Source organism: Pleuronectes platessa, chromosome 12, assembly GCF_947347685.1.
Source record: "Pleuronectes platessa chromosome 12, fPlePla1.1, whole genome shotgun sequence".
Lineage (NCBI taxonomy): Eukaryota > Metazoa > Chordata > Actinopteri > Pleuronectiformes > Pleuronectidae > Pleuronectes > Pleuronectes platessa.
Genome location: NC_070637.1, coordinates 18,690,244 through 18,704,684, shown reverse-complemented (window position 1 = coordinate 18,704,684; position 14,441 = coordinate 18,690,244). Strand labels below are relative to the sequence as shown.

At 42.3% G+C, this 14,441-nt stretch overlaps 1 protein-coding gene across 1 annotated transcript; it reads left to right on the top strand.

Moving 5' to 3' along the window:
• Positions 1-9,929: 9,929 nt before the first annotated feature.
• LOC128453844 (indoleamine 2,3-dioxygenase 2-like) lies at positions 9,930-14,073 on the top strand. The gene is made up of 10 exons (XM_053436938.1): positions 9,930-10,019; positions 10,787-10,882; positions 10,956-11,075; positions 11,747-11,865; positions 12,048-12,062; positions 12,149-12,248; positions 12,388-12,505; positions 12,617-12,668; positions 13,277-13,425; positions 13,577-14,073. Exons 1-10 carry the CDS (start codon positions 9,930-9,932, stop codon positions 14,071-14,073), a joined length of 1,356 nt encoding a protein of 451 aa, XP_053292913.1.
• The last annotated feature ends 368 nt before the right edge of the window (positions 14,074-14,441 follow it).

Sequence of the window (14,441 nt, the reverse complement as noted above, 5' to 3'; positions counted from 1 at the left end):
ATTTGAATTATATGGATTGTAGGGTTAGGGTTAGGGTTTGTTTCATGTTTAGACTTTGCAGAAGAATAATGCAGAAACTTATGTTGTCTCTGACTTTTCAGGAACTCGCATTGAAGTCCGATGAGAATGAGGCAAAGGTCAAAAAGCAGAGGAAGCAGGAAAAAGAGCAACTGGAGAGAGAGAAGAAGGAGAGAGAAGAACTGAAGAAGACAGAGAAGGAGGAGAGAGAAGAACTGAAGAAGACAGAGAAGAAGGAGAAGAAGGAGTTGATAGAACGGAAGAAGAGAGAGAAGAAGGAGAGTGAGAAGGAGGAGAAGGAGCGTGAAAAACTGATGAAGAGAGAGAAGAAGGAGACAGAGGAGAAGGAGCGAGAAAAACTGATGATGAGAGAGAAGAAAGAAAGATCTCGTGCCATCTGCCTAGAGCTCCAGCGAACCCTCAGTGATGTCCTCGTGGTGAAACCTGGTTTAGCTCCAGAGATTGCTGCTCTAGCTGCTGAGAGTGCTGCTCTAGCTGCTGAGAAGGCCATTGTAGCTCCTGACAAGGCTACTCTAGCTGCTGAGAACGCTACTCTAAGTCCTGAGAACACTGCTCTAACTGCTGAGAATGCTGAGCTAGCTGCTAAGAATGTTGCTCTAGCTGCTGAAAACACTGTTCTAACTGCTGAGAAAGCTGCTCTAGTTGCTGAGATCGCTCATCTAACTGCCTGTAACGTTGCTGTAGCTGCTAAGACTGCTGCTGGGGATGCTGAGAAAATTGCTCAAGATGCCGAGATAGCTGCTCTAGATGCTGAGACCGCTGCTCTAGCTGCTGAGATCGGCGCTCAAGCTCCCACCATCACTTTTCTAGTTTCCGAGATCGCTGCTCTAGCTGCTGAAATCGCTGCTCTTACTGCTGAGAAGGCTGCACTAACTGAAGTAAATATTATTCTGGAGAGGCAGCTGGATGTTTTGTTAGCAGCTCGGTCTGAAGACAATACTGAAGTCGTTGCTCTAACAGAACAAAATATTACACTGACAAAGGAGATGGACTATATAACCGTAAAGCTGTGTTGGACTACATTCGAATTGACCCTGAGGGAGACCGCCCTGGAAACAGCAAGAGCCAGACAGGAAAAGTTGGAGCAGGAGATTGAAGATGTGAAGATGACGATGAAAGTGGAACAGGAAGCCAGCTTAAATCAGAGAGAGGATATGATAAACCAGATCAGAGAGACAAAGGAGAAGTTGTTTATTGAGCAGAGGAGGTGCCCATCCAGAGCAGTGGCCTTGATGGGCTGGATCCAAGGTTCCTGATCAACATCCAGCTGCACGGCAAGAGTACAGTCCAGGAGATTGGTGTCGGCCCCAGAGTCAATAAAGACTGAGATTGTTTTAGTCTGTCCTTTGCAGAAGAGCTGGGCGTGGAGAAGGCAGGGTTCCCACGGTACCTGGAAACCATGGAAAACATGGAATTTATTTTTTCCTTTTCCAGGTTTGGAAAAGTCATGGAAACTGAGCAAAAGTGAACACTTACATGGAAATTTAAACAGTTATCCTGGGAAATTGTATTGGATGATGTGTAAAATAGTAATAAAATGAAACTATTGAGCACAGAATCAAGATAAGTTTATAAAAACCCTTTACATGTGAACAGCTCTTACTGTAGATAGAAATGGATGATCCCATGTTGTAGAACATGCTCTTAGCATCCTATCTGGTGTATTGGATGTTGGAATTTGATGAGGCAACCTGGTGATATGGACTTTAAAAGTATAGTTTCGGGTTGGTGGACTTCGGGAATAATAACCGAGAAACATTACTCGCGATCTCAATAGAAGGGTCAAATACATGCATTTCCCAGCCAACACGGGAGCCTTGACATCTACAGTGAAACTTCTTATGCAAGTTTATCCTCAAATGTAAGAAGCTGTTTTTTAACTGTGTGGTAAACCTGGGTTTATCAACGTTAGTTAGTAACCTGTGCAATCTTGCTAGCTAGCAAGCTGCAACTTGCTAGCTTCAGATTACACTAGAATTGTTGATGTAATTTTTACCTTGCTTTTAAAATACTAGAACTATGTTCGATCCCCATATTTATTTCACTCACTGTCTTTTCCTAAAACCGTGTTATTCACCACATTTAGGGGAGTTTGTTTTGAATTTGGATTCATTAATGATGGTTAGCAAGCACATACAGTGCAATCTTGCTAGCCAACATTCAGCTTGCTAACTAACTAGCTAGTGTTGGCTAGCTTGCGTTGCTAGCTAACTACCAATACATTTTCACATTAGGCTGTGACATTACTTCTATACTAGTGATGGGAAGTTCGGATCTTTTTACCGTGTCGGTTCTTTGAATCTCGTTCAGTAAAATGAACGAATCTCTTTTTGAGTCATTAGTTTGTTTCAAGGGGGGGTTGCAAACGATCCAAAGACTCGTAAACGGCAGATGAACGAATTGTTCAACTCCCGACCGTGTGTTTGGATCAATGATCGGGTTCATCTGCCCACAGAGTCTTCGGCCGACGTGTCGGCCACACAGAGCGAGCTCATCTCGCCGGTGACCGCGGTGCGGGCGGCGCACGGGAAAATCGCCTGGCACCTCCATACCGCTGCACGTCCACCCGGACATGAACGGCAATCTACGGAGCTGGTGATCCGCACGCTGCCAGCACATCCAGCTGGCCCGCTGCATCCGCGGACACAGAGCTTAATCTGCTGCTGATCCACTGACTATAACAATGCCGCATTCAAATAAAAATGTGGGAAAGAATATTGTACAGTATCTAATATTGTGTTGGTCATATTTAAATCATTCATTATTTTTTTGGGGGGGAAAGAGAGGATAAAATAAAAGAATCGCATATTAAATCTTAATCGTTCAGCCCTATTCAGCCCTATTTGTTATTTTCACTTTACATTTACATTTACAGTTTAGTGCAGTGTAATTATTTCCAATGATAATTAAATGCCAGTGTGACAATAAATGACAATTTAAAACCATACATACTGTCATGTTTTACTGTATTTACTAGAGGAGGTTTTCTTAAAAAATATATGATCTGCCACACAAAAGCCGTCAGTCATGGCTGCTTTTTAACAGCGGTCACGCGAAAGGGGATGAGGTAACTGTTTCCTCTTCTGAGCCTATGGAGGTCACGTCGAAAATGATCCAAAGACTCGTACCCGGCAGATGAACGAATCGTTCACCTCCCGACCGTGTCTTCAGATCAGTGTTTCGTTCTTCTGCCAACAGAGTCTTCGGATCTGTGATTCGTTCATCTGCCGGATACGAGTCTTTGGATCCTTTTTCACGTGACCTGCATCAGCCTATGCAACAGTCCCGATGCGCGGCCACGAGAAAATGAACGAATCTCTCTTTGAGAGGACTCGTTACTCCCGAGTCCTTGTAAGGATTCGTTCAAAACGAACGAATCGTTCACGACCGACACATCACTATTCTATACTAGTTGACATGACCATTCTAGTCTTGATCAATTTTGTAACATTCATTCTTATATCTACTTTTAGCTATTTTGTGATTTTTCGTTTTTTCTTTAAAAAAATGATACTACTAAATAGGAACATTTGGGGTGAGACATTTTTGAGGTTGCGGTACTGAGGAACCACAGGGGAACCAGCCTTATGTTTTTCCTTTTAGGTTCATTAGTTTGATTTACAAAAGCTTTTACAGAGTTAAGGCCGAATTATACTCGTGTTGCACGCATACACGCAAGACACGCAACACGCCCCTTTCGTGCCCTCTGCGGGCTTGCGTGCGTCCGCCAATTTTTCTAACTAGAGAGCTGGAGAGACACCAAAGCAGAGACGATATAGCTAGTTATATAGCAAGTCCTCGAAAGGTCAGCATCTACCAGTCAGGCTGTGCATGTACATTAGTGATGTGTCGGTCGTGAACGATTCGTTCGTTTTGAACGAATCCTTACAAGGACTCGGGAGTAACGAGTCCTCTCAAAGAGAGATTCGTTCATTTTCTCGTGGCCGCGCATCGGGACTGTTGCATAGGCTGATGCAGGTCACGTGAAAAAGGATCCAAAGACTCGTATCCGGCAGATGAACGAATCACTGATCCGAAGACTCTGTTGGCAGAAGAACGAAACACTGATCTGAAGACACGGTCGGGAGGTGAACGATTCGTTCATCTGCCGGGTACGAGTCTTTGGATCATTTTCTACGTGACCTCCATAGGCTCAGAAGAGGAAACAGTTACCTCATTCCCTTTCACGTGACCGCTGTTAAAAAGTAGCCATGACTTTGTGTGGCAGATCATATATTTTTTAAGAAAACCTCCTCTATTAAATACAGTAAAACATGACAGTTTGTATGGTTTTACATTGTTTACAAATAAAAATCTGAAAAGTGTTGAGTGCATATGTATTCACCCCCTTTACTGTGAAACCCCTAACAAAGATCTGGTGCGACCAATTGCATTCACAAGTCACATTTGCAAGTCACATAATTAGTAAATAGGGTCCACCTGTCTGCAATTTAATCTCAGTATAAATACACCTGTTCTGTGACGGACTCAGAGTTTGTTGGAGATCATTACTGAACAAACAGCATCATGAAGACCAAGGAGCTCACCAAACAGTTCAGGGATAAAGTTGTGGAGAAATATGAAGCAGGGTTAGGTTATAAAAAAATATCCAGAGCTTTGAACATCTCTCTGAGCACCATAAAATCCATCATAAGAAAATGGAAAGAATATGGCACAACCGCAAACCTACCAAGAGGAGGCCGTCCACCCAAACTGAAGAGTCGGACAAGGAGAAAATTAATCAGAGAAGCAACCAGGAGGCCCATGGTTACTCTGGAGGAGTTGCAGAGATCCACAGCTGAGGTGGGAGAATCTGTCCACAGGACAACTATTAGTCGTCTACTCCACAAATCTGGCCTTTATGGAAGAGTGGCAAGAAGAAAGCCATTGTTGAAAGGGATCCATAAAAAATCCCGTTTGGAGTTTGCCAGAAGCCATGTGGGAGACACAGCAAACATGTGGAAGAAGGTGCTCTGGTCAGATGAGACCAAAATTGAACTTTTTGGCCTCAATGCAAAACGCTATGTGTGGCGAAAACCCAACACTGCCCATCACCCTGAGCACACCATCCCAACAGTGAAACATGGTGGTGGTAGCATCATGCTGTGGGGATGCTTCTCTTCAGCAGGTACAGGGAAACTGGTCAGAATAGAGGGAAAGATGGATGGCGCCAAATACAGGGAAATCCTTGAAGAAGATCTGATGCAGTCTGCAAAAGACTTGAGACTGGGGCGGAGGTTCATCTTCCAGCAGGACAATGACCCTAAACATACAGCCAGAGCTACAAAGGAATGGTTTGGATTAAAGAATGTTAATGTCTTAAAATGGCCCAGTCAAAGCCCAGACCTCAATCCAATAGAGAATCTATGGCAAGACTTGAATGCGGTTATCAGACGGTCTCCATCCAATCTGACTGAGCTTCATCTTTTTTGCCAAGAAGAATGAACAAACCTTTCCATCTCTAGATGTGCAAAGCTGGTAGAGACATACCCCAAAAGACTTGCAGCTGTAATTGCAGCGAAAGGGGGTTCTACCAAGTATTGACACAGGGGGGTGAATACTTATGCACCCAACAGATGTCAACTTTTTTGTTCTCATTATTGTTTGTGTCACAATAAAATTTATTTTGCACCTCCAAAGTACTATGCATGTTTTGTTGATCAAACGGGAAAAAGTTTATTTAAGTCTATTTGAATTCCAGTTAGTAACAGTACATAATGGGAAAAAGTCCAAGGGGGGTGAATACTTATGCAAGGCACTGTAAGTCACCCTCTCAGTTCCTCCGCAGATGTTCAGGGGCTGCATCCTTTTTCGACGGCCCTGGTTCACACCCACATGTCCTACTGTCAGAACACAGAAATGATAAATGGCAGGATTTGAGACCTCGGATAAGAAATGTGTCAATGCTGACATTTGGGAAAACACATCAGATCCTGTTGTTCAGTATAATCCATTTTTAAAAGTGAATAGAAGATGATTTACACTGGTTGTTCACACACTCAGGACTGTTCAACTGGTACCAGACACACATACAGACGTCCAATATACACACACTCATATTTACATGATACAAACAACATTTCAGGAGCACACCCAGCGCTAAAATAGGACCTTAGATACTTTGGCGATTCGGCCAAGTTGTCAAAGCTTCAGTACAACAACGAGCTCCGTCTGTTCCAAATCTTAAACAATCCTTTGGCAAGTTCCGCAGGATAGTAAATGGTTGTCTTTAGTTGATTTGGCAAATGCATTTTTCAGTGTTTAAATTGATAAAGACAGCCAAGAGCCGATACTGGTTTGAGTCTAACAGGGAAAGTTATACTATCGTGAATCAGCGACCATTTACAATCAGGCACTAAAGGAAAGCTTAAGCTCATTGGAGATAACACCAGGAAGTGCACTTTTGCAATATGTTGATCATGTTATGAGTTGTTCTCCGACTAAAAAACAATGTGAAAAGGATTCGGTGGCTCTTCTAAAACAAAGGGCCACAAGGCAAGTCTGAAAAAAAAGAACAAGTTTAATCTGTAGGGCCGTGTGATCACAGCTGAGGGCAATGGAAATGTAAAATATTCCTGAAAGTGTTACAAAAAAACAAGTCGTTACATTCCTGGGAATGTGCTCGTATTGCAGATAATTTATTACTAACTATGCTGTCCTCGAGGCGCCACCTCAGAGCAGTCCCACACGGGCGAGGCTAAGAGCACATGAGGTCACATGGACTGATGACACAGAGAAAGCTCTCACTGACTTAGAGCTGACGTTACAATCGACCCTGACCTCAGGTCTCCCGAACCCTGACTGACCTTTCACACAAACAGTTGATGAGAAGGGGGGGGGGGGGGGGCATGACATCGGTGACATCGGTGCTACTCCAAGAACATGGTGGCTAAGAGAGACCTGTGGCATATTTCTCAGTGAACCTTGATCCTGTTGTTGCAGTCCTGCCTACTTGTCATAGAGCTGTAGCAGCTGCAGAGGAGGCTGTAATGGCCTCCAGACCTTTAGTGGGTTACTCCCCACTCACTCTGCTGGTCCCACACGCTGTGTCTAGGATTTTGTTGGAAAAAAAGACATCTCATTTGTCTGCTGCACACTGGCTTCGTTATCGTGCTATTCTGTTGGAAATGCCGAACATCACCGTGAAAGGTTGTGGAGCAGTGGAAAGAGAAAATGCACACTAAACAACAAATTGGCTAAACGCTGTCAGGAAACTGGATTGTCATGGACTGAGGCTCTCCCACTCGTTCTCATGCAAATGAGAATGAGAGTCAGACCAAAATATGGATTGAGCCCATTGGAGATTCTATTCGGACGTCCAGCAAATTGAGAGAAACAGTGGATGGGAAAGTGAAAATAAATGTCAACAAAATCAATGCTGAAGAGAATTTTTGGAGTGTACATAATACGTTTGTTATTCAGTTTCTCATATGAGCTGAAGTAAAAAGGAATCAGATATAATAAACAATAATTACATAATAAATACACATTTGTTACATGTGATATCGTGTGAAAAGCACAGTCATCAAAGATGTCATTTAAAATGAATACTGTCTGAGTTTAGTAGCCTGATAGCAGAAGGAAAGAGAAAAGACATTTTAAGTATCACTTAGTTCTCCTCTGAGGTTCATGATAACAGCGGCCTGAAGGCATCATCTTGAACTCATGAGACAAAACATGAACACGTTGGCTGATTATATTCTTCACCTTCTTCATCATCTTCATCACCTTATCCTCACATTACTCCAATTATTTTGGAGCAAACCTTGACGATGCTATACATGCTGTTCTGGTTTTTATTGGATAATCCATTGAACCAACAGATAACAGAAAAAGTTGAAAAACCTTCGATCAATGAATAATAAAAGTTACTTGAAATCCGCTGTCTGACATTGAACGAGTTCAGCTTCCTCGTCAAATGGACTCTCTGTTGTCCAGGTTGGACAATAGACTCAGTGTTAATGTCAAACTTACGTTGATTGTTAAACAATCTGGACGTCTTCTCAGTGCATGAGACTAGCTTCATATTCAGTGAATGACTTGTTTCTGAAGTGATTTTCTTCCTTGGTTTTTGATGCATTGAGGTCGAGGTTATTATCATCACACTATTTAACAAACTCCGGGGTAGTACAGGACCATGATCAGACTCTGAACCCTGAAGTGGAGATAAGAGGACAGTGTCTAAGAAAACTTAATAACAAACCTGCTCTCCTGAGAAGTCCTGCAGCTGTCAGTGTATAAACAACACACAACCCTGAGGTGACCCTGTGTTTGATCTAGCAACAAATCGGGCGACTTTCCACCGTTTTCGCAAATTCACATTCACTGATTTGTGAATGAAGTCACGTTTGCCTTTTTTAATTCCCTCCTTCTCTAGAAACAGCCGTTTTCTCTAGGGGGGTCATCTCGCTTGATATATTGGCTTCACTGCAGTCACACAAGGAAACTTGAACCCATGCTAGATCTGTTTTTAATAATATATATATATATATATATATATATATACAATATAACATATAAATAATGTCTTTGTTCTTGGAAAAAGGCAAGAGGCAATTACAAAGTTTAGAAAGACAGAACTTGTCTGTGATACCCGGATCATTAATAAAATATTTTAGTCAAACACTCCTCTGGTTTGTCGCAGCTCACATGATTTTGACTAAACACAGTATTCTGCGGGAAAAAATGTAAACTGTGTCATCGTCCCATTTGAATTACTGACACGATCCGTTTGCACTCGAATCACAGCCTCTGTTGTTTTGCTTTGGATAAGATGTGACAGCGTCTCAGGCACCTTCCTCAAAGTAACAGCCTCTGTTGTCAACACAACAACACCCAGAAACAACAGAATGCATTTGGGTTTGATTTTTTCTTTTTTGGAAGCACTCCATCCTCAGATAATGAGCTGGAAGAGGGTTTCTGACTCTTTAAGCTATTTGGGTTAAGTTTGCAAAATTTAGTCTCAATCTGGTCCTTTAACGACAGCCCTGCACCTCGCTGTGTACTCTGTTGATGGCGAATAGATGAATATTATTAAAATGGCTTGAATATATGTAAACAAAGCTGGAGTGTCAAGTATTTCTTGTTGCACCCTCAGACGTTTCAGTAGAGTCCAAAGCAAAATAACAGATGTGAAAGGGGCCTTGAACTACGATTTGGACAAATACACCATCATTTAGTTCAACAAAAAAAAATTGGCCTCAGCCACAATCAAACTGAGACATGATTGAAATGTTTTTTTTTTATAGCTGACTTTTGAACCAACGGCACGATGTTCAAACAGCATTAGTGGAAAAATTAACTCTCCTTCCCCCACCATGGAACCTGTCTGGATTAGTTCAGAGGGACAGCCCTAAGTCCTCCTATATAAGATATGTGTTCTTGACTGTTCTGCATCATCACTCTGAGATCCTTGTGGTTTCCCTGTGTTGATCCTTTCTGCAGAAAGCCCCTTATTAAATACACGTAGATGATATTGTTGTTTCCAGCCTCTTGTTTCTCCAGATTTCCGTCACATACTTTTTTCTTTACCAGCGTTGAGAATACAGAAACATCCTCAACGTATAGTTTGCTAATTCCCCAATGCACAGGGATTCTTCTTAATGCAGCAGTTGGGTTGAGACATGTTTATAGCCTCAGGGATCTTTTGGTATATATCTCAAAACCTGAATAACACCGAGGTGGAATCATTGAACATGATCTGTCTCTGGGTTGTTTCTGTGAATGTGTGACATCCCTGTTTGTGGGCTTCAGATGTTGTTTTCATCTTCTTGTATTAAGGCAAAGGTAGTAAAAGCACGTTCAAATCAAGTTGAGCAATTCAGATCTGGGAGTCAGACACAGTCTGAGTTTATCTTCTCATCACTGCAGCAGAGCACAGGGCAGAACATATGGCGACTATCAACACCGAAGCACTTCAGGCAGACTTTGATGCATTTGAAATTTCTGAGGAGCTTGGATTTATCCTCCAGGAGCCACTGGTAAGTTTCATTGTCATCTCTTCTCTTCTCATAAAAACTCTTTGTTTTTTTACCATACAGTAATCAAAGCAGATCTGATACAAGACGGCAGAATGTCATGACAATAACACTTTAAATACTGCACAAACAGAGACATGTTTGTTTACCAGCAAGGATTAGCTTCTCAGGTATTTGATCGGAGGCACATTGGTCTATCTGGGGTGAAAATGATAATCATGCTTGTTTTTGAGTCAGGTTATAGACAGTTATTGATCCGCTGAAAGCCTGTCTCTTCAGGTTTCTATTGAGCCATTCACATGACTGGACCTTCTCTGTAGTCAGCAGAACGAGAGTTCCGTATATACCCATGTTGTCAAATTTTTGATAAAGAAACTCAGAACTAAGGACTTTACTGCATATATTTGAATTTTGAAATTTAATACACTTTCATCAACCTGTGAGAATGATAAATAATCAACTCTGGCATTTACTTTTCTAATTTTGAACAAAAAAATCAAACAGTGGCATGAAGCACAGCCCACTCTCCTGTTTACATAGTGATTTCCCATCAGGGCCTCCCTCATTTTCTACCCGACTCATTTTCTCAGCTTTCTCCTGCCTTCTCATTTAAATTGCTGTCTCTCTCTGATGGATAGCACCAGTCATTCCCTGACATGCAGGTCGGGCAACACAGCAAACATGAGCTGATGATGGTGCTTATTACATTCTACACGAAGAAAAAAAATCAATCAATCAATGAACAATTCATCTGACTCTTTATCATCTAGACCAACCTTCCAGACTATTATCGGGTGTGGCTGGACCTGGCAAATAACCTCACAACTCTGATAGAGTCACCTAAACTACGGGACCTGGTTCATGAGGTGAGAATGAACAAAGCTTTGATGGTGTTTGTCGCTCTCGAACATGGACCCATATAAACGCATGTGTTCCCAGATGCCGATGTTGAGTCCCCATCTCTTGAGCAACCACAGGGAGCTCAGGCTGGCTCAGCTGGTGCTGGGGTTCCTCACCATGGGGTACGTGTGGCAGAATGGACGACATGCACCTGCTCAGGTAAAAAACTGCCGAGCAATGGAAGGACAGATGGCTGAAATTGTTTTATTATGATGAATGTTAAAAGCAAGGAGACACATTAAGTCTACGGTACCTGCTGCTCTGGGATGCTGTACTTTACAACAGCAATGATTCAAGCTAAATTCCTGAGGAAATGTTATTTTTTGTGAATATTTGGTCATAAACCAGAGTTTTGGAGAAATACAAATGTGGAACTGATGATGGTGTTTTCTTTAAACCATTGAGTGTGTGTAAAGATGGATTTCTCAAGGTCCTCCCAACGTCCAGAAATGAAGCCATAATATCCCAGTTACAGGTGCTGTCGTCAGCTGTCAATCATGAGGCTTGACAAGAAAAACAAACACTTTAACAAACAGTGTGATGAGAATTACAAATGGAAGGTCAGAAACCATCTTCGATGTATTCAACGTGCGCAGTAACTTTTTTGTCTGGTCCACGTTCCATCATTTAACATGGAGGAGGTTTGGTTTATGAGCTATGCTGCAGCCAGCCACCAGGGGGCGATCAAGGCCCTTTGATTTCACTTTTGGGGAGCCATTAACTCATCCATGTTTATGCAGTCCACAGAAAGCTACTATTTTACCTGGAGACTCGTCACCAACATGGTCGGAAACCTCTTGATTGAAAGCATTGTTTTGCTTGGTTGACAGATTCTCCCTAAAGCTTTGGCCTGTCCCTACTGGGAGGTGTCTCACAGACTTGGACTTCCACCCATCTTAACTTATGCAGATTCAGTTTTAGCCAACTGGAAATTGAAGGACCCCAAAGGGTGAGCACTGTTTTTTGTTGCCTTATTAATGTCTTTACTTGATGCACGAGGCCAAACCCCCTCCTTTATCATGGTAGAAACCTCAGCATTAAACTGCATAGTCTGTATTACAGTCACGTAGAATAACTGTTCTATAAGAACAGTCTCCGCTGATGCTACTGTTTCTTTCATTTTCATTTTAGGGCAATGGAAATTTGGTGAGTAGAAGGAAAATAAAACTTGGTCACTCACATCATTTTCAGAGTGTGATGATGATGTTGTGCTCATGCATTTTCCAAAACAGGAACATGGATTTGATTGTTTCCTTACCCGGTGAAGAGAGTTGCAGGGGATTTTTCATTGTGTCGTTATTTGTCGAGATGGCCGCTAGTTCAGGCATAATGGTTTGTACTGGCTGCTGTTACTGTTCCTCTTTCACAACAACTGTTTCTGAACCACAGACCGATGCTGCCTATTGTGTGTCCCTTTGATTGTCTGTGTGTGTTTGCTCTTGTTTTCTTACTGATGATTTTCAACCTCCAGGGGGCGCTGATGGTGACGCACACAATGAAAACCTCTGACCTCAGTGGTGTAAGGAAGGATCTCATCAAAGTTTCTCAGTCTTTGAGGAAGATGAAGGAAACTTTCAAGCTCATGCACAGTAAGTTTAAATCAAAGCCCAGTCTGAATTTAATAAATTTGCATGCTGTGATGTACATTTAAGCAATCAAATTCAAGGTAATTACAATAAGTGGATTTGTGCTCTTTCTAGATCACGTAGATCCGACTGAGTTTCATGGAAAATTGAGAATTTTTTTCACAGGGTGAGTTTCAGTCTCCTTACGACGTTCTGCATACTGCAGTTATTAATGGTTTCAATATTTATCTCATCTTATCAAAACCTTTTTGGAGTTTCAGGGATAAACGGTGTTACGGCCCAATCCAATACGATTAAATTTAATTGTGACTGATTCATCAAATGTAAAAAAAAAACACAAAAAAACCCACAACATGCCTCCATACTGCTGCTCTTGTGTGAACAAAGTGTCCGTAAGTCCAGACATTCAAATTTTTCTCGATACGGCGATATTTAACACACCATGTTTTAAGCCTAAATGTCCGCCACCACAAGTAGCTATGCTAATCGAAATAGCGACGCTACCACGGCACCTCGAACGAGAGCTAATGTTCAGTGTGTGTGTGCGAACATGAACATGGCTCCAGAGGAGAATAACGTAGGTCAGTGGTCGCCCATTTACTTCAAATGTATAAGATTTGGCTGAAACACTGTTTACCCCTGAAACTCCCAAAATGTTTTGTGGAGACAAACACTTCACCCACCCCTCCATCTGCATAGTGGCGAGTGGATAATGAGTGAATTTTCATTTATTGGTCAACTATCCCTTTAATACATGGTTTTGAACTCTTTTAGGTGGGGAGACAACCCGATGCTTCCAACAGGGCTGTTGTATGAAGGTGTGAGCAATGATCCAATTTCGTTATCAGGCGGCAGTGCAGCCCAGAGTTCAGCCATTCAGTGTTTCGATGCTTTGCTGTGCGTCCGGCATGAAGATGAGACAGGTAATGATGTATTTCCCTCGACCTCTGACCCCCGTTCCGCTGCTTCTCATGAATGCATCACTCTGTTTGTGCAGTCACTTGATTGCTCTGACAGAAATTGTTTCGAGGAGGAGCTGTAGTTTTCTCTTTTCTGTTCCCTTCACTGATCCAGGGGCCTACCTGACACGCATGAGGGATTACATGCCTTCTGCCCACCGTCAGCTGATAGAGACTCTCTCCGCTCTTCCACCTCTGCGGGACTTGATCTCCTCCTGCTCCAGCCCTGATCTCTGCCAGGCCTTCAGCACCTGTGTGTCAGCGCTGGTGGATTTACGGAGCTACCACCTCAACACTGTGACCAAGTACGTGGTCATGCCTGCTAACCAGGCCCGAGCCGTGAGCTGCCCGCTCGGAGGCGTGGCTTCTCTCAAAGGGACTGGTGGATCCGACCTCATGGTGTTCCTCAAGAGTGCTCGTAACAATACACAAAAATCACTGATCTTAGAGACATCACCTGTGTCAAAAGAAACCGAAATGTCACATATTACCTCCGAGAAGAAGATGTTTACACCACTGTCTGTGCTGTGGTATGTTTGCTTGTTTGTAAGCAAGATGATGCAAAACCTACTGGGCACTTTTAGCAGGAAACCTGCTGGAAAGATGCAGTAGAGGTCACAGAATATCCTGTTCAATTGTTTTGCTGATCCAGGGGGGGGGGGGAATCCGGGAATTTCTCTTTAGTACTTCCCTTAACATTGGGACACAATCTTGGTCTCTATGATTTGATTTGGTTCAGATCAAAAATAAAAGCGAGATTATAGTTTGACTAATTGTTTTAAGATATTCAATCAAAATGACTAAAAAGTGAATTTTTGAACCACTATCTCAAACAAAACATCAAACTTTTTAATGTTCTTTTTATTTGGCGGGATTGGGCTTCCATACTTTATATTATTAATGAAATCATATCTTAACAATCTACACAAACTAAAATGGCATCATCTTATTTGGAAAGTGATGAGATTGGACACAAGATA

Bases quoted from the DNA above. Each gene is read 5' to 3' on its own strand.
- LOC128453844 (XM_053436938.1), top strand. From the start codon at position 9,930: ATGGCGACTATCAACACCGAAGCACTTCAGGCAGACTTTGATGCATTT. The intron at 10,020-10,786 runs GTAAGTTTCATT...TTTATCATCTAG, and splicing joins TTATCCTCCAGGAGCCACTG to ACCAACCTTCCAGACTATTA. The intron at 12,506-12,616 runs GTAAGTTTAAAT...TGCTCTTTCTAG, and splicing joins AACTTTCAAGCTCATGCACA to ATCACGTAGATCCGACTGAG.